This window comes from Tenrec ecaudatus, chromosome 4, assembly GCF_050624435.1.
Source record: "Tenrec ecaudatus isolate mTenEca1 chromosome 4, mTenEca1.hap1, whole genome shotgun sequence".
Classification (NCBI taxonomy): Eukaryota; Metazoa; Chordata; class Mammalia; order Afrosoricida; family Tenrecidae; genus Tenrec; species Tenrec ecaudatus.
In genome coordinates, this window is record NC_134533.1 from 68,681,347 (window position 1) to 68,707,104 (window position 25,758).

At 39.3% G+C, this 25,758-nt stretch overlaps 1 protein-coding gene and 1 non-coding gene across 2 annotated transcripts in view; both read right to left on the bottom strand.

Annotated features, from left to right (window-relative positions):
• RRM1 (ribonucleotide reductase catalytic subunit M1) overlaps positions 1-25,758 on the bottom strand; it is a 46,010-nt gene that overhangs the window by 17,386 nt on the left and 2,866 nt on the right. The window contains exons 2-8 of the mRNA XM_075546172.1: positions 22,225-22,313; positions 18,671-18,848; positions 14,853-14,953; positions 13,100-13,159; positions 8,366-8,405; positions 7,996-8,158; positions 5,251-5,392 (exon numbers count right to left, since the gene is read on the bottom strand). Of these exons, the coding sequence (XP_075402287.1) occupies positions 5,251-5,392; positions 7,996-8,158; positions 8,366-8,405; positions 13,100-13,159; positions 14,853-14,953; positions 18,671-18,848; positions 22,225-22,313 (773 nt within the window). The remainder of the gene's footprint in view (positions 1-5,250; positions 5,393-7,995; positions 8,159-8,365; positions 8,406-13,099; positions 13,160-14,852; positions 14,954-18,670; positions 18,849-22,224; positions 22,314-25,758) is intronic.
• LOC142447619 (small nucleolar RNA SNORA31) lies at positions 4,302-4,435 on the bottom strand. The gene has a single exon (XR_012784288.1). It is a non-coding gene; the product is annotated as a small nucleolar RNA SNORA31 (small nucleolar RNA).

A 25,758-nucleotide genomic window follows, 5' to 3' on the forward strand; every position in this document is an offset into this window, starting at 1 on the left:
AAGCACATATAAAGAAGATAAACTGACAATCACAAGCCTTGCTTTTGCAATGATCACATGGTTTTAACTGACAGGTAGAACTACCTTCTTTTACTACCCTTTCTGTTTTACCTTTGCCTTCAGTCACCACCTCAGCTGGCTGTGATTTATTTGCCTGGTGGGGTGACCCAGACCTTCATTCGTAAGAGGTCTGGGTCATTAGGTGTCCTATCAGGGTTGGGTTCTGTAGTTTACCGCTTACTTTAATCACAGGGCATGGTAGCACTAAGAGTCGGCCTATGGGATCTCCTGGATTCCAGACATACTCTTCTTTACCTCCATTATGTAGCACCAGCCCAATTTCTCCTTGGTAACCAGGATCAGTCAAGCCACTCAGTACACTGAAACCCTTCTTGACCTGTTAATCCACAGGCATGCAAAGCCCAAAAGATGGCCAGTGAGGATTCTCAGCTGCCAGTTCAGTGAAGTCAGTGCTGTGTTTCTAGGTGGGACAGTTCCTTCCCTGGGGACTAGGACCTCCAAACCTGAAGCGCATCAGGTTGCTGCAAATGGATCACTAAGTTAAATAGCGAATGGTGCCACTCCAGCTTCTACCCCTTGGTTCCTAGACCAATAGGAGACCCAGCACCACTTACTGGCTGCTGGTTTAGAAGTATACAGCCTCCTGGAGAACACTGCCCAGCCCTGCAAGTTGTTGCCAGCTACTGGCACAGTGATTGTGTCATTAGGAGGCCATTCCATTGTTCTATCAAGCCAGCTGCTTCAGGATGATGAGGAACATGATAAGAGTAGATTCCATGGACATGGGCCCATTGCTGCACTTCATTTGCCATGAAGTGAGTTCCTTGAGCTAAAGCAATGCTATATGAAATGCCATGCGGGTAGATAAGGCATTCTCTAAGTCTACAACTAGTAGTTTTGGAGAAAGCATTGAGTGGAGGGAAGGCAAATCCATATCCAAAGTAGGTGTCTATTCCAGTAAGAAAATGCTGCCCCTGCATGACAGAAGTGGCCTATAAAACCAAACTGCCACCAGGTTGCCGGTTGAGCTCCCAAAGGAATGGGGACATCTAACAGTATAAACCTTCGGTGATGTAGCAGGGTCCTTCAAAGGGACCTGGCCTTCCCCTCATTCAAGGGTTGTGGGTCTGTAAACTGGCTCAGGTGTGGGGGAATTGACTGAGTGGTCATGACTCTCTATTCTGCTGTTCACCTGATCTAGCATTCTTCTACCTGTGTAGATCACATCAACATTTAGTAGGTTTCCCATGTATTTCCCTCCTAGTCAAAGCGGTAAGTCCACACGAGACAGGGTGCTTTGATTACTACAGAAACCCTGCTGTCCACTACAATAACCACATCCACCCCATCTGTTAATTCAGTGCTGGCACTTGTCCCCTACCACCACAGGCCCAATCAGCCTCATTGAAGGCAAATATCGAATTCTCTTAGGGTAGTTCCCACTGTTAAGCCTGGTGCACATAAAACAACAATCATAGGAGTCTTTAGAGATGCTGGGGCCCACTTCACAAACTTGTTCCTTATGGTTGTGGTGAAGGATATGTCCTCAGGAAACTCCCTTTTTAGGTCTATGGGATTATTCTGATAGATCCATTCCAACATACCAATTTCCCTAAGCTTTTGGATGCCTTCTTCTATAGTGCACCAAGGATGATCAGGTACCTCAAGTTGGTCTAATGTAGGTCATCTGGCAGCTCATGCTTCAGTGAACCAACCATATAAGCAATTAGATCCTCTTAACCTCTCTTGCTGTGACATTGAAGGACGAATCCATGCTTAAGGGCCACATATCAAGAAACTCAGACTGTTCCAATGTTACATTCCTTGCACCAGTATCCCCCACCCTTAGGAACCATTCCCAGGGAGATTCCCCAGGCTTCTGCTTGTACGTATTAGAAAGTCAAGCAGATCTTTATGAGTATAGCACACTTCTTCCCGAGTCATCATCTGAACCTCACCTTTAGGAACTGAGACTTAATTCTAGTAACAGGTCTAGAGGATATAAAGGGTGGTGGGGGCGTTTCCTGGGGGCTCTCAGCAATATCTTGTAAGGCATCTCCCTCAGGCAACGCTACGGATGCAGCCCCACCTACCATTTCAGGTTGAACAGTTTGGTTAATCTGCTCAGGTGTGGGTTGTTTTACTGATAGTTGGTTAATCCCTTCAGGTGAGAGGGGTGGATCTCTTGACGGGGTGGCTCAATCGACTAGGGTGTTAAAACCCTCCTCTTCTGCACCATCAGCCCATATGTTCCCATCCCATGTTTCAGGGTCCCAATTCTTTCCAATTAATATCCTTACTTTAATCAGACACTGTTCTAGACCTGCAATTCAGCTGATGCTGTAATTCAGCAACTCTTATGATGAGACTCTGGATTTGGTTTTCGGCCTTGTCGGCACTATAACTGCAAAGAGAGAAGACTCTCCTTCGTAGCACATGCAAAAGCTTTTAGATCTGTTATTCGGCACCTGAGACGTGCTTCTGAGGTTCTGAGAGTATCCCTTTCCTTGAACACATTTTCTAGTGTAAGCAGGACCAGCCAACCAGCTTCCCTATACTTCTCACCCTGAAAAAAACTGCTGGAAATTATCAAAACACGATCAGCCAGAGCCTCTCCTCTTACCAGCACTTCATTTATTGGTGGCGATTGCAGCCTTCAGTGTGGATTACAATTCAATGTAAAGAAAACCAAGATCCTCACAAATGAAACCAAGATCCTCACAAATGGACCAGTAGGTAATAGGTAAATGGAGAAAAAAAGTGAGGTGGTCAAGAATTTATAGTCTTGCTTGGATCCACAATCAATGCTCATGAAAGCAATATTCAAGAAATCAAATGATATATTTCATTGGGTAAACTGCTGCAGAGACCTCCTTAAAGTGTTGACAAGCAAGGATGTTACTTTGAGGACTGAGGTGAGCTTGGCCAAGCTATATTTTCAATTGCCTCATGTATGTGAAAGTTGGACATTGAAAAAGGAAGAATGAAGAAAAATCTATGCATTTTAATTATGGTGTTGGCAAAGAATAATTAAAGTACCATGGACTGCCAAAAAGAACCAACAAACCTGTCTTGAGAGAAGTAAAGCCAGAATGCTCCCGAGAGGCAAGTAAAGCAAGAGTTAGTGTCACGTACTCTGGCTATGTGGTCAGGAAAGAACAGTCCCAGAGAAGGCCATTGTTCTTGGTAAAGTAGCAGGCAGACCTTAGACAAAATGGACTGCCACAGTGGCTACATTAATGGGCTCAAACATAAGAACAAGTGGGAGGATGGCACAGGACTGGACAGTATTTCACTCAGTTGTGCATAGGGTCATTGTGTTTTGGAATTAATACAGTGGGACAACAAATAGCAAACTTTTGAATGGGTAACTAATTTCCAGTTAGCAATCTATCATTTTACCCACTCTCCCTCCCTCTCGACAACTAATTTGAAAATGTAGTAGCCAACATAAACCCCACAATATGTTTCTGTGTTAATTATAATCATTACAAAATTATGTCATGGCATCTCTAATTTCCAATGAGATATAAAAATTACAAGTCAAGAAAGCCCCAAATCTGGGTAAACAAGCTCCACAATTTCTAAAAGTCACTATATAAAGGAACACTTTAGGTAAACGTGAAAATACTACTACAATGTCTTTTCTCCCTAAGAATTGAAGGCAACTTACAATGAGAATTATTTGCAATGGGTAACTTCGACCAATAAATAAGACAAAAGGAGAGATACTCAACAATAACTGCATTCTAACTTGAGAGCAAGAGTTCTAAGACTACATGATATTGCCCGCATATGTGGAGTCATTCATGGTCACCCACACACAACAGAATGAAACACTGTTCAGTACTGTACCATCCACATGATGGGGTGCAGACTAGATTAGTATGACCTATAAGGTTTTCATTGGTTATTTTATGGAAGCAGATCACCAGGCCTTCCTTCCTAGCTCATCTAAGATGGAAAGATCTACTGAAACTTGTTCATCATCACAGCCACATGCAAACCTCCACTAACAGTAAACCGGACAACGAAAGCTGGACCAGGAGGTGGCTACACAGGAGATAACACTGGCTGGGACCAACCTGAGCTTCCTGCATGGAAGGTGAGAATTCTGCCACTGAACCCCCAAGACTATAAGAAACCTCATCAGACTCTTTAATTCTTCAAGGAAAGTCTTAAATAGAAAGAGAGGTGAACAATGGCTCATTGCACTGCTGTGTCCATGTACAGTGATAGACATATACATACAGCACCTCTACTATTTCTTTTTCTTCTATGTATGTAATCCCCCATTCAATCTGGACCCGCCACAAAGACAGACAGAAAGCGCAGGGATTTTTTTATTCTTTCGCATCCTAGTGCCAACCAAAAGAACAACGGTCAATTGTCCCATGTCTATCAGTGGATGCTGAATACAGCACCTTTACAACATCATAATCAGTTTCCTGCTAGGTAAGTGTTTGCTAACTTCATTCTACTGGGCTAAGTCATTTTCTTGATTTTACAAATAAGAAAACTAACTAACTCAGAGATATAAAATACTTGTTCAAAGTTACCCTACTAGTAAGTAGTAGACATTTAAAACAAGGTCATAGTCAAAATCATCACCTAGACTCCTGATGAATATTCAACTAGCAAGATGGCTACAGTTCATATCATAAGTGTCAGTGTTTACAGCTTGAACCCTGACTCACATATTAAGTGATCCCAAAGTAATTTACCTTAATAAGCCTCCGATTCCTCACTTTTAAAATTCGAACAATAGTACCTGTTCTCACACGGTTATGGTAAAGTTACTTTTCCTAACATGTTTGTAATGGTATCTATTTCATAAGGTTGCAATAAGGATTAAACAAAGTGCTTGAAGTAAAACATGAACTTTATAACAAAATTAGTACATCTCAAGTATTCAATAAACTATATCAATCCAAACCAATTTTAACCTATAGTGGTCCCATAGGATAGGGCAGAACTCCTTACGGTTTTTTGAAACTGTAAATTTATTTCTGAAATAAATCAAAATCAGAGCTTAAAAAGGTTTCTAGGGATTCTAGAAATGAAGCCACAGGTGAAATGACTCTCTAAGGCACACAGACAGCTAATAATTAGCAAAGACTTGGGGCAGCCAAACCCCAACAGGTGCCTTCTCAAACATAAGCCTGCTTCTTTATGGACTTAAAATTCCCCTGGCCTACATTTTTTTTAAGTCACATGACAAACGCTTACCCCAGCAATGTAGCTGCCAGTAGCTCGAATACAGCTCACAGCAACACCAATTCCACCCGCAGATTTGGAAATCAGTGCACACTGCTTTAGAGTATCATAAATCCCTTCAATGCTGTCATCTTTCATACTCAGAAGGAAACAGCTACAGGGGAAAAAGGAGTCACAATTCTGAGTAAGGAAACAGAGCAAAGCTGAATCACAAAATCAATTATATAATCCAAAAATACTGTTATACTAATAGAAAGTTTATAAAGTTCCTAAGTGATTTTAGGAGACAAAAAAGTGGTATGACACAATAAAACATATCTAAATGAGAATAGTTTAAAATAATCTTATTGCCTAAAAGAAGTCTTACAGGAAGTGTAAGACAGCTCATATTTTCACCAAATTATGCATATGTCACTATATTTTCTGTTTCATAAGCATACATCAGTCTTTTCCAGCTGTTCCTAAGTCAAGAAAATGAAAACTTCTACAGAAAAAGAAACATCTACCCAATCATCCATTAATTCTTTAATATATTCACCAAAATTTTAATGACATCTCAGTTTTTGAAAGACAACCCCTCTCACTGTGCTTTGGAACTTATCCTGCTTCCCACCTCAGGAACTTTACCAGTGGTCTCTTTATTGTCTGCAACATTCAACTGCTCAAAAAGATTCTGTCCATTGATTTTTTTTTTTGTCTATGAACTATCCAGACATTCAGAAGGATGGGGAACAATAGAACAAATACCTTGCACTTATCTCAAGAAAACAGATACTGCAAATACAGCTTAATTGTAGTCCCCTACCATTTCCAAGCATTTCTACTTTCTTTCAGCATTTATGTTTGTTCTACGTATGTTCTATATTGAAATTTTTTATCCTACCCCAACTTGGTTTTAACCCAATGTTGTGTTAAAGGATTCATTCCTATCAATATACCGGTATTAACCTCGATTTATTTTCACTGCTGTACGGTATACATAGAGGCACTGGTGACATGCATAGTGCATTAAAACACTGGCTGCAAGGTTGGTGAAACCATTAAATGAGTGATTCAAAGCACCAAGTCTTCCATAGGAAAAAGCTGAGGCTGTCTGCTTTCATAAAAATTGAGTCTTGGAAACTCCAAGCAGGTAGACTGTCCTATAGATCAATGGCAGTGGGTTTGGTTTCTGGTTTTGTTAAGGTATTCTAGTTGTATAAAAATGCCAATATGTTTATCCATTTTTCTCTTGACAGTCATTTGGATTACTTTCAATGTCTGCTATTCTACACATGCTGCTGTGAAAACTAAACACCTATCTGCTTGCATTCATGCCCAAGGGTTTCTGTAGGTGGGGACTTGCTAGATCAAAATAGATGCCTATGTTTCACTTTATTAAAGTCTCCAAAGTGGATGACCACATCTACACTCCAAGGAATGTGTGACTGCTTCCTCTCCCCCACACTCTTGACAACACTCGCTATCATTTTAATCAAGCTGATGACTATAAAAGAGCAACATTTACTATCATCTCACTTGTTAGTAAGATGGTGGGTAACACTTGAAAACTGTTTCCTTTTCTAAAGTATTTATTTATGTCACCTATGTTACCATTGTTTACTTGTCCTATTGTGTTTTTGTGTGCTTCTCGTATAATCCTCTGTAGTTAACACAAAAACTTCAAAAATGTATCGAAAGTAGAATGAAAAGAACAGGGTCTTTTCCATAAGCTTTTTGAAATCCCCACATCCATCTACATCACTCTGATGCCATGTGTGCTCTTCTACCCACATGTAAGTTGAACTACTAAGTCATGATACCTTCGATTCACTTTCTGGGTTCTGTGACACTGCTATGATTCTTTTAGCTATTCCAGAGTAAACATTACACAACTTCATTCCAGGGCTTTACAATTTATTAGTAAGGCTTTAGAAGTTGTCTTATAATAGAGGCAGAGCTTTTTTCCTGCAATTTTTTGTATAAACACACGTGTGACAGTAACAGCACTGAGGTGCACAGCAAGATTAATGCTGGGTAAGATTATGTGTCAGTTTGGCGGGGTCATGATTCTCAGTGGTTTGACAGTTATGCAATGATGTTAATTTGGAAATTCTATAATAATGTAGTCATTCTTTGCCTTGGGGTCATTCTCCTTTTGTGTAATGTTTATTTTTAATGTGGTCTTTGGAATCTTCCTTGTCAATAAGTGAGGACAGTGTGTTTCTTAATGTCTTTCATATTTTAGAATTTTATCCTTAAATCTTACATATCTATTATTAAATTTATTCCTAAGTACCTTTCATTATTTATTATCATAGTTTTCAGTAATGCATTTTTAAAGCCTAATTCCAACAGCTAAAATGCAGAAATACAATATATTAATGTATTTATCTGATAACCAGAAACATTGCTGAAATCCTAATATGACTGCAGATATTTTTATTTTCTATGTAAATAATGATATAATCTGTGAAGTTACTTTTGATCCTTTATTTCCAATCTTTTATTTTTTTAATTTACTTTTATTTTACAACTAGCACAATTAGTTTGAGTACATTTTTATAATCCTCATCATTTGCTGCTACCATCCATTTTCCACACTGCAGCTAGCTAGTTCTCTCTTCAGAATGTATCTCCTTTAAGTAAAGCAGGCAGTGATGAAGTAATCACATTAATTTTTATGTGATAAACTGTCTCATTTTCCCAGGTCAAGGATTATTTCTCCTTAGCTAAGACCTTTAAAGAAAAATAGACACCAATATAGATGGCACATACCTAGAAAGCTGTGGGCGGTTGGTGCCAGCATTGAAGAGAGTGGGAGAGGCATGGGTAAACCACTTCTCAGAGAGAAGGTTGTACGTTTCAATAGCAGCATCAATGTCTTCTTTGTGAATCCCCACAGATACCCTCATCAACATATGCTGTGGTCTTTCAGCCACTGTAAACAAAAGAGAGGAGTTTGGGATACAGCTGAAAAACTAAGCTGAGATATGAATTTAAGGAAAAAAAGATACACCACAAAAACAAAATTAGAAAACTTTACACCTATATTGAGTAGGATAATCATACATTAAACCTTAAATTCAAAAAACTAAGTTAGCATTTAAATAGAAGCTAAGGATATACAAGCATGTTCATCTCTCACCTTTTCCATTGATCTTCAGCAAATAGGACCGTTCCAGGGTCTATAAAAAGCAAAACAACCAAAAACTTACAAAGCAGTTTCTAAAGACACATTGAATATAATAAAGCAACCTGTTTAAACCTTGTTTTTATATAATTTTATATTAAAAGAGTAGGATATTTACTCTTTTGAGTTTAGAATGTTATCAATTGCCAATCTTGTTTTGGAAAAAAACTTCATGAGAACTTCTGGAAAAAGTCATCTCTGCAGCATTAATAACAGAACTTATGGTAATAATCGCCATTATCGTCATCCTTGCTTTGATCAAGGTAGGCAATGATCTAAGAAACGCACACATTCTTTAATTCGTAAAACCATATGGAATTTTATTAGGTTCTTTCTAAACAGGAGGGAACTAAGCAGAGGTTAAGTATGTTGCAGGAAAAAATAGAACAGGTATACCCACCCAAGTAGTCTAACAACATTCATGCTCAGCCACTACAATATCTGTCAACACAAAGTATCTAAGTTGATGGACAGTATGGACTCATTTTTTTATAAAAAGGTTCCACAGGAGAAAGGTGAAAGGAAATAGAAGATGTAGGCAGCAAAAGCTATTTATAGAAGGATAGCAATAGGCATGTATACATGTAAATACATTAATTTGTAATGAAAGGGATAGAGGCCAATGTATATATAATTATACGTTGGATTAAGATAACAAATGTACTTTGGGCCTCTACTCAAGGCCTTTCTAAATACAAGAACACTTGTTCTAGTAACCTGACACTCTTTGATACTCACCTTCCTAACATGATCATTGAAGACAAAATGGGTACATAAGCAAATGGGATGAAGAAAGTAGATGGTGCCCGGCTATCAAAAGATATAGCATGTGGGGTCTTAAAGGCTTGAAGTTAAACAAGCAGCCATCTAACAGAGAAGAAAATAAGCCCAGATGGAAGCACACCAGCCTGTGTGATCATGAGGCGTTGACAGGATTATCAGGTATCAAATGATTCAAAACAATTTTATCTATGTGAAGGGGGGGTTGGAGTGGAGACCCAAAGCCCATCTGTAGACAAATGGACAATCCTCCACAGGTTTACAAGGGACAATTCAAAAAGGGTGCAATATAGCAACAAGAAAACACATATCATTCCTCTAGTTCCTGAATGCTTCCTTCCCCCCACTACCATGACCCAGTTCTACCTTACAAATCTGGCTTAACCAGAGTACACACACTGGTACAGATAAGAGCTTGACACATGGAATTCAGGACAGATAAAACCCGTAGGAAGGGTTGTGGGAATAGCGATATCATGAAGGTAGGGGGATGGTGGAGGTGGGTGGTAAGGAGAAATCCATCACAAGGTTGGATATATAGCCCACTCCCCAGGGGATGAATAACAAATTGGGTGAAGGGAGAAAACGAACAGTGTAAAACACAAAATAATATATAATTGATCAAGGATTCATGAGTGGGAGGGTTGGGAAGTGGGAAAAAAGAGGAACTAGAAAGTATAAAAGCTCAAGTAGAAACCAAAGATTTTGGAAATGTTGATGGCAACATATGTACAAGTGTGCTACAATTAAATGATAGATTGTAGTAAGACTAGTTAAGAGTCACCCAATAAATAAATGTATAGATGTTCCAGAAGAATTGTTCATAGATGCTAGTCAGTTCAAATTCAAAGCTACCTCATGTACAACAGTACAAACACTGCTTAGTCCTGCGCCATCTTCACATTGGTTTGAGTCTACTCTTGTCGATCCATCTCAAGGGTCTTCTTTTGTGATGACCCTCTATTGTACAAGTGCGGCAATAACTTTTTGTAAGAATTGATACTAGTCTCAAGGAGTTGGGAGACTGAAGATGTTCCAAATGTCCAAACCCTCCAAGATGCTACTCTGCTCCATTTGTCCCCGGCTCCGCTCCTGAGTATATTCCTTCACATCTCTGGAGTCCGTGATTCGCTGCAATGTCCCACAAAACTGATGAAGCCGAGGAAATGTCTCATGAGGTGGTATCGTGCTGTTCAGTCCAAAAGTCTGATAATCAGGCAGAGGTGAACTAAATGCAGAGTCCAGAGCCAGAAGAAAAGTTCAAAGGTCACAGGGGTCTTCTCGCTTCTACCAATGCTCAGTCAGGAAATAAAGGACTGGCTCTCCAGATAAGGAATGTGTGCTAGAATCAGCATTTATAGGCATCAAAAGATGGTGTCTTTAAGTCACACCCTCTACTCAGGTTAAATCAAAGATGCTCTCCAGGAAATAAAGAGTGTGGGCTGACCCACCTCTTTCACCAAGGCCAAGCATCAATCCCACGTCACTCCTGTCCATCAGTAGTGTGCTCCTGAATGGGACCTTAGCCACAGGTATCAGGTCCAGAACCAGAGCTGGAAAGACCATATTAACTGACCATAACTCACCAAGCATGATGTCCTTTTCCAGGAACTGGTCTCTCCTGCTAATCTGCCCAAAGTATGTGAGACCAAGTCTCACCATTCTGGCTTCTAAGGTACAATCTGGCTGTAGTCCCTCTAGACAGATGTTTGTTCTTCCGGTTGTCCATGGCCATGGTGCTTTCAATTTTCTTCAACACAATTCAAATGCATCAATTCTTCTGCATTCTTCCTAATTCACTGTCCAGGTTTCACATGCATGAAACAACTAAAATCACCAAAGCTTGGGTCAGGCACACTTCTTCTTTAAAGTGGCATCTCTGCACTTTTAACACTCAAAAGAGGGCTTGTGTAGATCTAATGTAATAAGTCCTTTGATTTCTTAGTTGCTGTTGTTTGTTTTGGGTTTTTTGGTGAGTTGATTGAGGATTAAAGGAAAACGAAACTTTTTTCAAAACCATTTTATTGGGAATTGATACAGATATATCATTCTATAATCACAACAAGCAGTATGATTGCTACCACAATCTGTTCGAAAACATTCTTTTCCTTGTTTACAACTAGACATCAGCTCCCTTTCAAGCCCCACCCGACCACCCACCACCACCACTGTACCCCCCAGAAGGCCTTATTCTACTTGCTGTCCCCGATTTCCATCATTTCTCCGTTTATCATGTTACCTATTGGTCCAGTTTGTCAATGACTGTTATCTTTCCATGGCTGCAATCCATTCTGAAGGCTGCAATCCTTGAGCTTCAACAGCAAGTGCTTCAAGCCCTCCTTACTTTCAGCAAGCAAGGTTGTATTATCTGTCTATCAAAGGTCAATAGCCTTTCTCCAACCAGAACTCACATGAGTACTGGGTGCTGTGCTCCAGAATTTGCTCTGGCTAATGGCACTGAGCTTCTCCATTGACTCTTCCCTAAAAAGAGTCAATGTGATTCCTGTGTTATTCCTTCTGACGAGGTCTACATGTATTAGTGCCATTAATGTTGTTGGAAAATGGTATGTGCAATGAAGCAGACATAGGTTAACATCTAATACCTAATCATTTGAGCTCCCTTTTGACGCGTTGTAAATTTATTCTAGTTTATAATATGTCCTGCTTTCTTTTGAAGTTTTTCTGATTTATTTCGTTATTTTTATTGAGGGTTTTTTTTTTTTTTGCATGTTGTCCAGTATATAAAATCCAGGATAGGCAAAATCTATTTAGAGAGTAACTGGATTAATGGCTTATTTGGGGTTTGGGAGCGAAGTCTGGAAGAAAAGGGGGAGGTGATAACAATGAGTACAAGGAGGGAAAAAAATGTTCTAGAACTGACTGAAGTGATAATATACAACTCTGTAATATGCTTGAACTATTGAAGTATATGATATGCAAATTATGTCAATAAAACCAATTAAAAATATATATATTAATCATGCAAAAGCTCTCCGATATAACCTCCAAGACCACAGTTTCTAATGACTGATATTAGAAAATTATCTGTACTCCTTAAGTAATCCAATAGTAGTATTTGAGATCACAATTCTACCTTACAAATCTGGCTAGACCAGAGGATATACACTGGTACAGATAGGAACTGGAAACACAGGGAATCCAGGTCAGATGATCCCTTCAGGACCAGTGGTGGAAGTGGTGATAAGGGGAGGGTAGAGGGAGGGTGGGTTGGAAAGGGGGAACCGATTACAAGGATCTACATGTAACCTCCTCCCTGGGGGACGGACAACAGAAAAGTGGGTGAAGGGAGACGTAGGATAGGGCAAGATATGACAAAATAATAATTTATAAATTATCAAGGGTTCCTGAGGAAGGGGGGAGTAGGAAGGGAGGGGAAAAATGAGGAGCTGATGCCAGGTGCTTCGGTGGAGAGCAAATATTTTGAGAATGATGAGGGCAAGGAATGTATAAATGTGCTTTACACAATTGATATATGTATGGATTGTGATAAGAGTTGTATGAGCCCCTAATAAAACTATTTTTAAAAAAGTAGTATTTGAGAGGAGCCGATTCCTAGGGCTCCAGTATAAAGAAAAGGTTTTGGAAATGTTGATGGCAACATATGTACAAGTGTGCTGAATACATGGATGGATTGTTGTAAGAAATATAAGAGCCCCCCAGTAAAATGATTAATAATTTTCTTTTAAAAAGTTGTATTTGGAAAAATGAAGAGAAACATGTTCTTTGCCTTGATTCAAACTACCACCACCACCCCAACTTAATTAATCCCCAATCCAACTCAATTTTCAATAATTTGTTGTTCTTATAATTAGAGCACTACAATTTAAACAGAATCACGTATTTCCCCTTTGAGGTAAAATTCTCACTTCTTTGGAACCCTTTATTTACCTTGAAGCCAAAATAATTGTAAGAGAAATCTCGGTCATAGATGATGGCTGAATTCAAGCGCTAAAGGGAAAGAAACACATAATTTTTTAATGTTTTCAACTAAATTTAATTTTCACCAAATCTGTTATTACTTAGCCCCAATTCTACAGTATAAAACACAAAATTGAAAAGAATAAGAGAAAAATACCCCACAAAATTGGTGTAAAATACAAAAAAGATAACACTAAGCATTATTGTTACAGAATGAAAATCTATTATCAAACATTAAAAAAAAGTAGATATTGAGGATCTTAATTAGGCTTATAAACAAGCAGATTAAAAGACTAGAAGAGAATAAGCAATATAAGTGGTATGATTAAAGACAGTTTTCAAATGCTTCCTGTATTTATAGCACATCTATAATTAAACAGGTATGTAATGTAAGCGTTCTGCATTCTCATCCTGAAAACATGCTTTTAGATTGGCTGTTAATTCAAAAATACTGGCTCTACTTATTTTTTACTATGTAACTTATTTTACCTTGTTGAAATTATATTCAGCAAAACATACACCGATTCAGTAGCTTCTACTGAGTTGTTCCTCCCCATTAATATAAACTCATTACACTTTAAGCATTTTAACTAATATTTTGTGTTGCTTTTGTCAATTTGATCCCATATAGACAATTCCTAAAAGAAAACAAGAGAAGCCCTAGTGGGGTAGCTATGCATGGGCCCATACTAACTGTAAATTCAGCACTCCTATAACCCCAATTACTTTGTAGGAGCAAGATAAGGCTACTTCTGTGTAGGGTAACCTACAGGGGTAGTTCTAAAGTTAGTGTTTCTCTCTTTCCAACCTATCTCTGTCACCCTTTCCAAAGAGTTCTCTGCTCTTCAATTACACACAGTTAAAGCATTTTGGCAACTTAAAGGACTCAGAGTGTGTTCCTTTAAAATAATCTTTTGAGTGTGGGAAACAAAAGGGCAGCCCTTGTTACCCTCAAACAATGAGCAAGTGCGTTCTTGTGATGGAAAAAATTCATGGCACAACTCACTTGTCTTTTTCTTACCCATGCAGTTTCCACTTTCTGAAAACTCCCTCATAATAAGACGCGGTCATCGTCCAGTGGTCTTTAAGAAAATCTATCAAGATTTCAGAATTCTAAAAATAGTCCCTATAACCTTCCGAGCTGACCTCTGCCTTGAATTTAGCTGGCTCAGCAGTCTTGGCTGCCACTGTTTTGAACAGATATTTATCTCTGAAAAGCATCCAAATAAGACGAAGATAAGTGCATTACTGAGAACTTGTCCATAGCCAGCCACTGACTGCAGACATGTGTAAGCACATTTTGGTGTTCTGCTTGTTATTTTTGTGTATAAGCGCATTTGGATAGAATACAACTGTGCATGTAACTGGAACCCTAGTAGCAATATAAGCAGGAAAGCCCATTAACATAATCTGTACAGTGACAATAAAAACAATGGAATGTCATGCAGGTATGAGAAAGCATAGATCAAATTTATAACTACTGATCCAGAAGAATCACTAAAAAAACCACTACAAACAGTACACAGTGTGTTACCACTAAAAGGAAAAATAATAAAGTGCATACATGTGTGTCTACAGCAGCCCTGGACAAATAAATTTTATAATGATGAAAATGTTTCTAGAGCAAGAAACCAGGATTCATAGCAAAAAACAGTAATTTTAAAACACACAAGCTACTTTTTAAAAAAATTAAATAGTTTCAACAGAAAAGCATTATACATACATCTTTATTTGCCAAAACAACCTCCAGTGTTGACCTGGCCACCATGGGAGAGTGTTTGCCATTATGAGGATTTATGTAGTTGTACAGGTCCTCCATCACATCTGAAAAACAGCAAAGAAATGAAAATACAGTAAAACCACTTAACAGAGAATTCAATACTCAGGTAATAGTTTAAAACAATGGTCTCCACCCCATTTTTCCATCCCAACTTTCTTCCACAGTACCAAATACAGGTGTTCCATAAACAGACACAGATTTCCCTCATATCTGAAAAGATGAGCATTCCTACAAAACCTTTCATGAGCTAAAATAAAGCTAAAAGTAATTAACATTAATGTTCATGAAAAAAATTTTGAACATTCCCAGAATTAAAAAAAAAAAACCATACCAAGTAACTCATAAAACTTAAAACAATACAAATATAGAGACCTCATGAGTAAGCCCTGGTGGCATGGTAAGCTAAAGCACTACACTGCTCAGTGAAAAGCCAACTGTTCAGACCCACCAGCTACTCCATAGGAGAAAAATGAGGCGTTCTGCTTCCAGAAAGATTTAGTCTCAGAAACCTCAGGAAGTAGTTTTTCTCTGCCCTCTGGGGTCACCACTGAGTCAGAATTGACTTGATAGCAGTGAGATTGCTTTTCGGGACAGTGTTCACCTACACAGCTCAAAGCTATACAAACGGTGAGGCCGAGCTGCTGGGAAAGGAGCTTGGCAGCCCCGCTCTCCCTGCTGAGGATAAGCACTGGCTCTTCATCGGCTTGCTGGCGCAAAACAAATGCTCAACCAAGTTCCATGTTTTACTTTTTTCCATAAAAGCAAAAATCCTCTTCAAATTTCTTTTGGTTACTAAAAACAGGCACTAATGTAGGTCTTTCATAAAAGCCAAGGAACATAAACCAAACTTTTTAAGAGCAGGAGATAACCGTACATGACGACTAAGTGTATCGTTGTGCTTCGCTAGAGAAAATGATCTTCAAGATAGAGTGTGTTTATGCTCAGACACTTGGAAAGAGATTCCCAGGGGATTCTGATACCCTGCCCTCAATGAACACTGTTGGTTGCAAACTAGTCGCTGGAAATTATAATTCCTCCTAATTTTTCCCCCACCACTTGTCTGTCAGTGTGTTGTGCTGTGGTGACTTGCGTGTTGCTGGAAGCTGTATCACTGGCATTGCAAATGGCAGCAGGGTCGCCCAAAATGAACAGGTTTCAGCCAAGCTTCCAGACTGAGAACAGACACTAAAGAAGGAATACGCTGCTCACTTTGGAGGAAGGAGCCATTGAAAATATAGCTTCGAAATACTGCACATACTGAAGACCTAATGTACGGGAGAACATTGTCAGATAGTCCCATAGCATGGGACCCTCAGGTCTGAGGGTACTTGAAATGTGACTGAAGAGGAGCTGATTTCTTGGCGTGGAGTTGATCAAGGTGACATCAGTTGGATAAAGCCTGTGGGAGTGGAGACTTTGAGATCTTCATATGCACTATACTCAAAGTAAGGAGAAACAGATGCAAAAATCTGCTAATGATCAGAACTTGGAAGGTGTAAAATATATAGCTAGGAAAATTGGAAGTGGTGAAATCAATATCCTATTTCAGTGAGCTGAAATGGACTGGTATAGGTCACTTGAAATCAGAAAATCACATGATTTACTATGCTTGGGAATAACACAATCAAGAGGAATGGTGGCATTCACTGTCAAAAAGGATGTTGCAAAATCTGTCATTAAGTACAATGCTGTCTGTGATACAGATTATATCTGCCTTCAAGAAAATCCAATCAGTACAACTATTATTCAAATTTATGCCCCAACCACAAAAGTTGGTGAAAAAGTAAAGAACTCTACCAATAATTTCAGTCAGAAATTGATCAAACAGGCAACCAAGATACACTGGTAATTATTGACAATTAGAATGCAAAAGTTAAAAACAAAGAGGGAGACTGAATTGTAAGACCAGCAACTTGTTCCTGGCAAATACTTTTTCAACAACACAAAAGGTAACTATGTACATGGGCTTCTCTCCAAATGGAATAGACAGAAATCAAACCAACTATATCTGTGGGAAGAGACAACGGAGAAGCTCGATATCAGAAGAATGCGGCATCTGCATTGAAGGCTGCCATATGTAGATGGCACAACCTTGCTTGCTGAAGGCATGGAGGATGTGAAGCACTTGCTGATAATGATAAAGATCAAGGATTGCAGCCTTCAGTGTGGATTACAGCTCGATGTAAAGAAGACCAAAATCCTCACAACTGGATCAATAGGTAACAACATGGCAAAGGGAGAAAATGTTGAAGTTGTCAAGGGTTTTGTCTTCATTGGATCCAGTCAAAGCTCGTGATGCAGCAGCCAAGATATCACAAGATGTGTTGCATCAGGTAAATCTGCTGCACAAAACCTCTTTCAAGTACTGAACAAGGATGTTACTTTGAGGATTAAGGTGCTCCAGATGCAAACCACGGTATTTTCAATTGCCTAATATGCATTGAATAAAGAAGACAAAAGAATTGATGCATTTAACTTGTGATGCTGGTGAAGAATATTGAAAGTACCATGGACTGTTAAAAAGACAAGCTTATCTGTTGTGGAAGAAGAATAGCCAGAGCCAGAATGCTCCTTAGAGGCAAGAATGGTGAGACTTCATCTTACATACTTTGGAATTGTCATCAGGAGACCAGTCCCTGCAGGAGGACATCATGCTTGGTAGAGGGGCAGCAAAAGGAGAGAAAGGTCAAGAAAATGGACTGACTCAGTGGCTCCAACAATGGGCTCAGGCTTAGGAACAGTTGTGACATCGATGGCCCAGGACCAGGCAGTGTTTCACTCTGTTGTGCATAAGGTGGCTACGGGTGGGAACCGACTCAATAGCACCTAACAACATTTTTTTCTCCTAACAGAACAGAAGCTCAAAACTCGGATGGAGAGTCACAAGAGCACCTTGAAATTAGCTCTCTTTGCTCTTCAATGCATAGTAGCACAAACACATTTCAAAATGGGAATGAATTGAATCTATGGAGCATTTTCAGGAGCACTGATATCTTTTTTTTAACATTTTATTAGGGGTTCATACAACTCTCATCACAATCCATACATATACATACATCAACTGTATAAAGCACATCTGTACATTCTTTGCCCTAATCATTTTCAAAGCATTTGCTCTCCACTTAAGCCCTTTGCATCAGGTCCTCTTTTTTTTCCCCTACCTCCCCGCTCCCCCCGATATCTTTATAATAAACTTACCAATGAGGAAAGATATAATTATTGAGGCAATAAGACTTAAAATTGAGAGCAAAAGGATTTCTAAACTCAGCTAGGCTACCAGTTGGCTTCTTATAAACTGAATAATTTAACTGTCCTTAGTCCACATTCCCCAAGCTGTAAAAAGAATAAAAAACTCATTGTCATTGATAGCAACCTTTTAAGACTGAGTAAGAATGCCCTGCCCCTATGGGTATGAGACTAACTCTTTAAAAGAGAAAGCCTCATCTTTCTTCCACAAAGCAGTTGATGGTTTTGAACTGCTGATCTTGCAGTTAGCAGCCCAATGTGTAACAACTATGCCACACACAGGACTCCTGTAAAATTAATAGTAAGAGATCAACTGTTAAGAGTATATTGCTTACGGCAGAACATAGTTGATAAATATTCCTTTATCTAACTGCTCTAACACCAGTTATCAGACAATACATTTCAGTATGTTTAAATAAGATGTAACCTTTTTTTGACAGTCAAGGTTTCTCTAGTCCCCTTAAAAATGTTCTGAGAATATGAACTGTTTTCTAATTTTTCCACCCCAGACTCACCACTGAACACTTTCTTTGTTTCTTTGTGCAGGTTAGACACAGCAATTCTTGCTGCCAGAATGGCATAGTCAGGGTGCTTAGTAGTCAAGGTCGCAGCAGTTTCAGCAGCCAAAGTGTCTAGTTCCACCGTGGTGACCCCACTATATAAGCCTTGGATTACTTTCATGGTGATCTGAGCCTACAAATACAACACCAGGAGTTACTTGTGCTTTCCCAATAATAAAATTCCTTGAAAATGCAATTAGGAAAACAACCATACTGATGAAATAAAACAGCCAACTACCTTTTCATAAAAATTAGTTTTCAGATAGGTGAGCTGTGGAAAACACAGTAATGAGAATTTGTAAACCAACAAAACTGCCAGAAAAGACACACTATACATACAACGGAGTGACACGAGAAAAAAAGGTAAAAGACTTTAAGGTAAACCTTAAGTCTCACAGAGAAATAGCTGGAGAGAGACCAAAGAGCATTTCCTCACCTTTCATTCAAGGTTCCCCTATGTGATCAGGGCTCCAGCTACATCCTTACCCATATAAGAATAAGTACAGAAGGCAAGGATGGGAACGGGGGGGAAGGAGCTGATAACCAAGGGCTCAAGTAGAAAGAAAACGTTTAGAAAATGATAATGACAACTTATGTACAAATGCGCTTGATACAAGTGATATATGGGTTGTTATAAGAGTTGCAAGAGACCCCAATAAAATGATTTAAAAAAAGAAATTAAGCAAATCTTAACCATTCCAATCAAAGGAGCTGAAGGTCTGCAGCGCTATCAGTGGCCACCAGAGGTTCCACTGATAAGAGAAAATGGGGAGTCGTTGCTTACGGGCCACTGAGTTTCTATTAATGATTGTGGAAACAAGTAACATGTTCAGCAAGATGAACATAATCAGTGTCACTGAATTGAAATGTACCTGTGAAAATTGTTGCCATGGCAAAAATTTTGCTATATATATTTTTACCACATTTTTAAAAAGATGGATACCCGAGGCTATCATTTGAGAACATACAGCAAAATGTACCCAATCCAACAGCTTCTCGATGTAAAATTCAGTGACAGTGATTATATTCTTCAAGTTGTGCAACCATTCTCTCTCATTCCCCGAGTTGTTCCGCACGAACTCACTGCCCCATGAAGGTTATATGCTTCTAGTTGCTGTTGCCAATTTGATCCCATATACAATAGGTAGGTTTTTAAAAGAAGCTAATGGTCAAGGCATTCTTTATTAGTAAAGCTAAATTATTGTTTGAAGACCTCAGGGGCTATTTTTGGTTCAAGGTTTAAAGATTATCTCTGGGCAATAGTTTTCGGAGTTTATCAAATAATGTTTAATGACTACTCTTATTCCTTAGCACTTCATAAATGACAAAGTGGCAATTTTCATAATCTTCTGATATTTCACAATCACCTTTCTGAGATAGTATTATGACTATCACCATTTTACATAAGGAACCTGAGGTTCAAGTTACTGACACTTGTCCCAGGTCATATTAACCAGTCAGATCTTCCATTCGACCTCATAGCATTACACTGTTTAAGACTGTGAGGGTTCCACTTTTAAAACACAATGCAAAAGTGAACATACACCACCCCCCCCCAAAAAAAACCAGAATTCCCCCACTAAAGCTATATATTTAAATTTTTTTACAAAACAACAGTATCACCTTCAGAGAACTATCCATTACACTTAATACATTTGTCAAATTTGCAATTCCATTCTTGGAAACATTTTTCAAATTCATCTGTTTGGATGGCTGACAGCACCTCCCTTGTTTTTTGATTCACCTCTTCTACATCATCAAATAGCTGTCCTTTCATGTCCCTCTTCATTCACAAAGACTAAAAGAAGTCGCACGGAGTGAGGTCAAGTGAGTCAGGTGTGTGGGGCAAGAGAAGTATGCTGGGTTTATTTTAGACAAAAATTGGTGCACTGAGATGACTTTGTGAGTAGGTACATTATCATGTTGGCAAACCAGTTCTCCGTCTGCCACAAATCAGGCCTTTTCTGTCACACTGTTATGCAATCTTTTCAGAACCTCTAAATAAAAAGTTTGATTAACAGTCTGACCCAGAGGAACAAACTCCAAATGCATTATCCCCCCTCACATCAAAAAGCAAATGAGCATCGTCTTGATCTTTAACTTCACTTGAGCTTTTTTGGGTGAGGTGATGATGGCATCTTCCACTGGCTTGATTGATGTTTGGTTTCAGGGTAATAAGAACAGCACCATGTCTCAACACTAGTGATGGTGGAAAAAGTCTGGGTCGCTTCGCGCTGTTCTTTCAAAGCACAGCATGTGTCTATTCGACGCTCTTTTTCCAGGTCAGTCAGAACCGGAGGCACAAATTTCGCAGCAAAATCTTCCATTAAAATTCGCTGAACCGAGCTCCAAAATAGTCTAGTCCATCATCAGTCTTCGAGGGCAAGTGCATGAATTTTGCTGACATTTTCGTCCATCCGGGAAGTTGACGGACATCCAGAACGAGGTTTGTCATCAATCGACATTTTATCTTTTTTGAAAGGAGAAAACCACTCATACACTTGAGCTTTTCCCATAGCACTGGGTTTGTAAGCTGTGTTCAACATCACAACAGTTTCTGCAGCATTGTTCCCAAGCAGGAAACAAAATTTCACAGCCCCAAACTCTTCTCTTAAATCAGTCATCACAAAAAACAAGGTTTGAGTGAAAGCGCTTTTATGAAAAATTCACTGTGACCAGAGATAACCTTCTCAGGTGACGCCACTGGGTGCACAAACTCAGAGCAAGTTGCTCGATGCTTGCCCAACAGGAAAAAGCCCGGCAGAACTTTTTGATGTTTGTTTTTTGTGGGATAGGGAGTACCCCCTCGTATGATTAAGAGAAATAAATCCTAAGAAGTATGTCTGTGTACAAGGATTCCTAGTTATGCAGTGCGTTCAACATTGGGCTGCTGGCCAGGTCAGTCATTTCATTCAACCCATTCAGCTACTGAGAGGGAGAAAGAGGCATTCTGCTTCCGGGAAGCTTTACTGTGTCAGAAACCCAATGGAGTTCTACTCTGCCCTACAGGATTCCCAGGACCACTTCCATGGCCATGCGTTTGAGTTTGTTTGTTTTGGAGGCGTAGTGTACAGGCAGTCCCCAGATTATGAATGAATTCTGTCAGAATAGTTAAGTACAATTTGCAATGTAGCATCAGTTAAATGTCTGTCTGATAATAGTAGATAGTATACCTTTCTACACATAAGAAAAGATTAAAGCAACACCAGATATGATAAAATATCTTTAACACAATGAAGTAAGAATAATGTTTTGGCGCACATCACAAAATAGTGAGTTTATTTGTTACTAACCATTCTATGTACCTCCAATTTTTCATATAAAGGAGCTTCAAAAAGTTCATGAAAATTATCCATTACCTTTTAACTTATTTTTACATAAAATTTAAGCCCCTTTGGGTATGTGTTCACACCCACAAAGTAAGAGATAAATGAAGGGCCAGCTCAAAGTGAGAAACAGGAAGGATCACATGAAGCAAAGAACTCAAGACACAAACCCTATTTACTTACAGGATCAACAAAGTCCATGTTGAGTCCATAGCAAAGCTTCTGGATTCGCGATGTGATTTTGTCAAACATGACCCGCTCTTGGCGACCATCTGAAGAATCAAATCATACAATTGATGTCAAAACTACAATGAAGATGACAATGCCAAAAAAAAAAACCAAAATGTAATCAGTGTCTCAAATTCTTTAAAGTTATTGTTTAATGTTAAATGTTATTTCTTTGATGAAATATTCAGACTCCCAATGGATTTAGCAAAAATTCTTTTTGGCTTACCTAATGCCATCTTCAAAAATTAGGGGATTCTAGCTATTTAAGGAAAGAACAATGAGGAACAATGAACATGCATAAAAACAATTAGTCCAGTAGATGAATGGATTTAAGGTACTGTAGTCTCTAGGAATCACCACCAAGTGCTCTGAAAAGGAATCACATTAGAAGGCCCTCGCTAGACAGAGTTAGGGAAAAAACATGGAACGAAACTCAGAATTTAATACCAGGCTTACTGCTTTAACAGACTACTGAAACCTTACTGACCCTTAGATCTCCAACAAACTTACCCCCTTTGCTCAGTTTTCAGCCAAACAATAGACAGGCTTATTAAAGGTGTAGTAGTTACATAATCTGGTGTCAATTTAGGACTTGAGAGGATTCAGAGTGAAAGGGTGGAGTCTAGTCTGTCAATCGGGTCATAGCCAATGAGGCCTGAGTGTAGGCATGGCCTTCTCCTAAGAATTCTGCAAATTCATGTATTTCTTTCTTGGAGGCAGGATAGACTCTCTCTCTGCTGACTCCCTTGGAGATGCTCTGATGCTCTACTGACCACAAGGCACAACACTCTGGGAGCTGGAGAAGTCACATGGACCTGCCCTGATGCAACCAGACCCCTGGGAACTGGAGAAGCCACATGAGTTCCCTGCCAGCACTAAAATGCTTACGACATCACTAGATTCAAAGATTTTCTACCCACTGGCCTGCGATCATCCTGCATTCAGTGTCATAGCATGTGTTTCGTGAATCTGAAGAGGACTTTATAGATTGGTATCAGACATATGGGCTAAAATCAGACTTATGGGCTTGGACTGGACTGGGTTGGGATGCTTTCTTAATGTTCAATTACCCTTTATATAAACACTCTTATACACATAGACATGTTTATGAATTTGTTTCTCTAGTCTACCCAGACTACAGAAAAGGGAACAATAGCACTAAGGAGGCACACACTCCTTAGAATAATCCATCATTTGAGATCAAAAGGGAAGCGCTCAGAGGATTCAAAATGGAGGAGGAATACAAATGAGAAGCAGAGGGAGAATGCCGGATGCTACACTGAGGATTGGTATCAACGCCATGAAACAAAATTTGTAGGAATGATTGAATAGAAAATGGATTTGCTCTGTAAACCTTCACCCAATTCACAATGAAAAGATTTTTTTTTAAGTAAAGAAAGAAAATTAGGGGTTCTATATTAAATTTCCCCCTCCCCTATATAATAAATTAGATGGATTCTTACAATAACTGCCCAAATGATCTCTTTCCCCCTTGTCCCACACAAGTGCCAGGGCTATCCTTTAAAACAAGCTCAAAGCCATTCCATTATCTCTGCCACCCCAAAAGCTCTATAGTGACTTCCTATTCCTTCATCATAAAAGTCAAAATCTTTACAATAATCCAGACTCCCAACTTTACCTTCTATTCTCCCCTACCTCCTCACTTCCTCTAACCTAGCCTCCTTGCTATCTGTACTATCTTTATGTCTTTACTCAATATCCATTCTCAACAAGGCCTTTCTTGATCATCTTATTTCAACCTGCAGTACCTCAAACATAAATCTCCTTTTATCAGTTCCAATGCTTTATTTTAGTCACCATCAGACCTACTTACTATAGCTTATTTATGTAGTTATTGTGTGGCTCCTCTTCCATCCACTGAAATAGAACTTCTGAAAAAGATTTTTGAATGTTTTTTACTTACCAATGTATTCCCAAATGCTAGCACACAGTACCTAATACCTGTTGCTATGGAGTCGACTTATACTGACCCTGTAAGACAAAGGGCAGAACTGTCCCACAGAGCTTCCAAAAGCAGACTCCCACATCTTTCCCTAGGAACAGCTGGTGGACTCAAACTGCCAGCTGAGCACTTAATTAAAAAAAAAAAGTTTTCACACTAAAGGAAACAAACTTTGATGGCTACCAGGGGCGGGCAGGGGGGTGGGAAGGGGAGGACAGCAAAGGACACAGACTAGAGGGTAGACAGGTGTTACTTGGGTGAAGGAGAAACAATATCCAAGAATGATAGAAGTTATGGAAGCCAGGCAGATGAAGGCTTGATAAGGTGCTTTCCCTCTGACAATCATTGATCATTTGTTTAATGTATAACTGATTATCTACTCTGTATTCCTTCGGCTAATTCACAGTAAAAAGTTTGGGGGTCAGGGAGTAGGGGGGAGTCATTCTTAATTTGGCCCAGCTCAACTGCAAAATATCCTAAGTTGTCACAGCAAACAGCTACCATCATGAGTTGATTCTGACTCATGATGACCCAAAATTGGGTTTCTGAGCCTACCAAGCTTTATGCAAGCAGCCGTCCCCTTCTTTCTCTCCTGTAGAGTGGTTGATGAGTTTAAACCAACAACTTTTCAGTTAACATCTAACTCACTGAGCCCAAGAGCTGCTAATAGAGCCTTCCGGTCCTTGAGCTGAGCCACTGCTAACATCTTACTCTGCTGAAAAGTCTTTTCTCTACCTTTTATGTATCTAAATTCTACTCACCCTCCAATCTCACCACCTCCATGAAGCCACCCTAAACCACTTTAACTCAGTGACCACTTCCTTCTCTGAAACCCTCTAGAACACTAATTGACTCCTCCTTGGTTATAAAAAGCTATCTTAATTCTTTTCAGGAAACCTTAAGTCTCTAAGACCAAGAATGAGCTTCTTATGGTTGGCCCATGAGTGTTATTTGGGGTTCAGCCTAAACGTCAGTACCTTGGAGGAACCAGGGGACTGCCCAATCAAATATTATCCCTTCAGTCATTCTTTACCACAATCTCAAATGTCCTTACTCTTATAGCAGCACTGTAGATGACTGGTTTTAAGGAGCCCTGGTGGCACAGTGGTTACGAGTTGGGCTGCAATCAAGATCAGCAGTTCAAACTACCAGCTTGCTTTGCAGGAGAAAGACGAGGCTTTCTACTCACGACGAGTTAGTCTCAGAAACTCAGAGGCAATTCTACCCTGTCCTGTAGGGTCACTGTAAGTCAACTGGATGGCAGTAAGTCATAGTTTTTGTCACTCCCACCAAATGACTGTGAAAATGAGGTGCTTATGACCTGACAGAGGGGTTGGATAGCTTGCTAAGAAAGTAAATAAGGTACATGGCACCCTTGTGAGAATGGGACCATGCAAATACGATAGGCAACCCAAACATAACTATGTCAGTATTGCAATCCCAATAAACCTTACAATGAAACTTCTAAGGGGCAGAAAGAAGGATCTTCGATCACTAAGACAAAGAGCCAAGAGTAAAGGATCCTT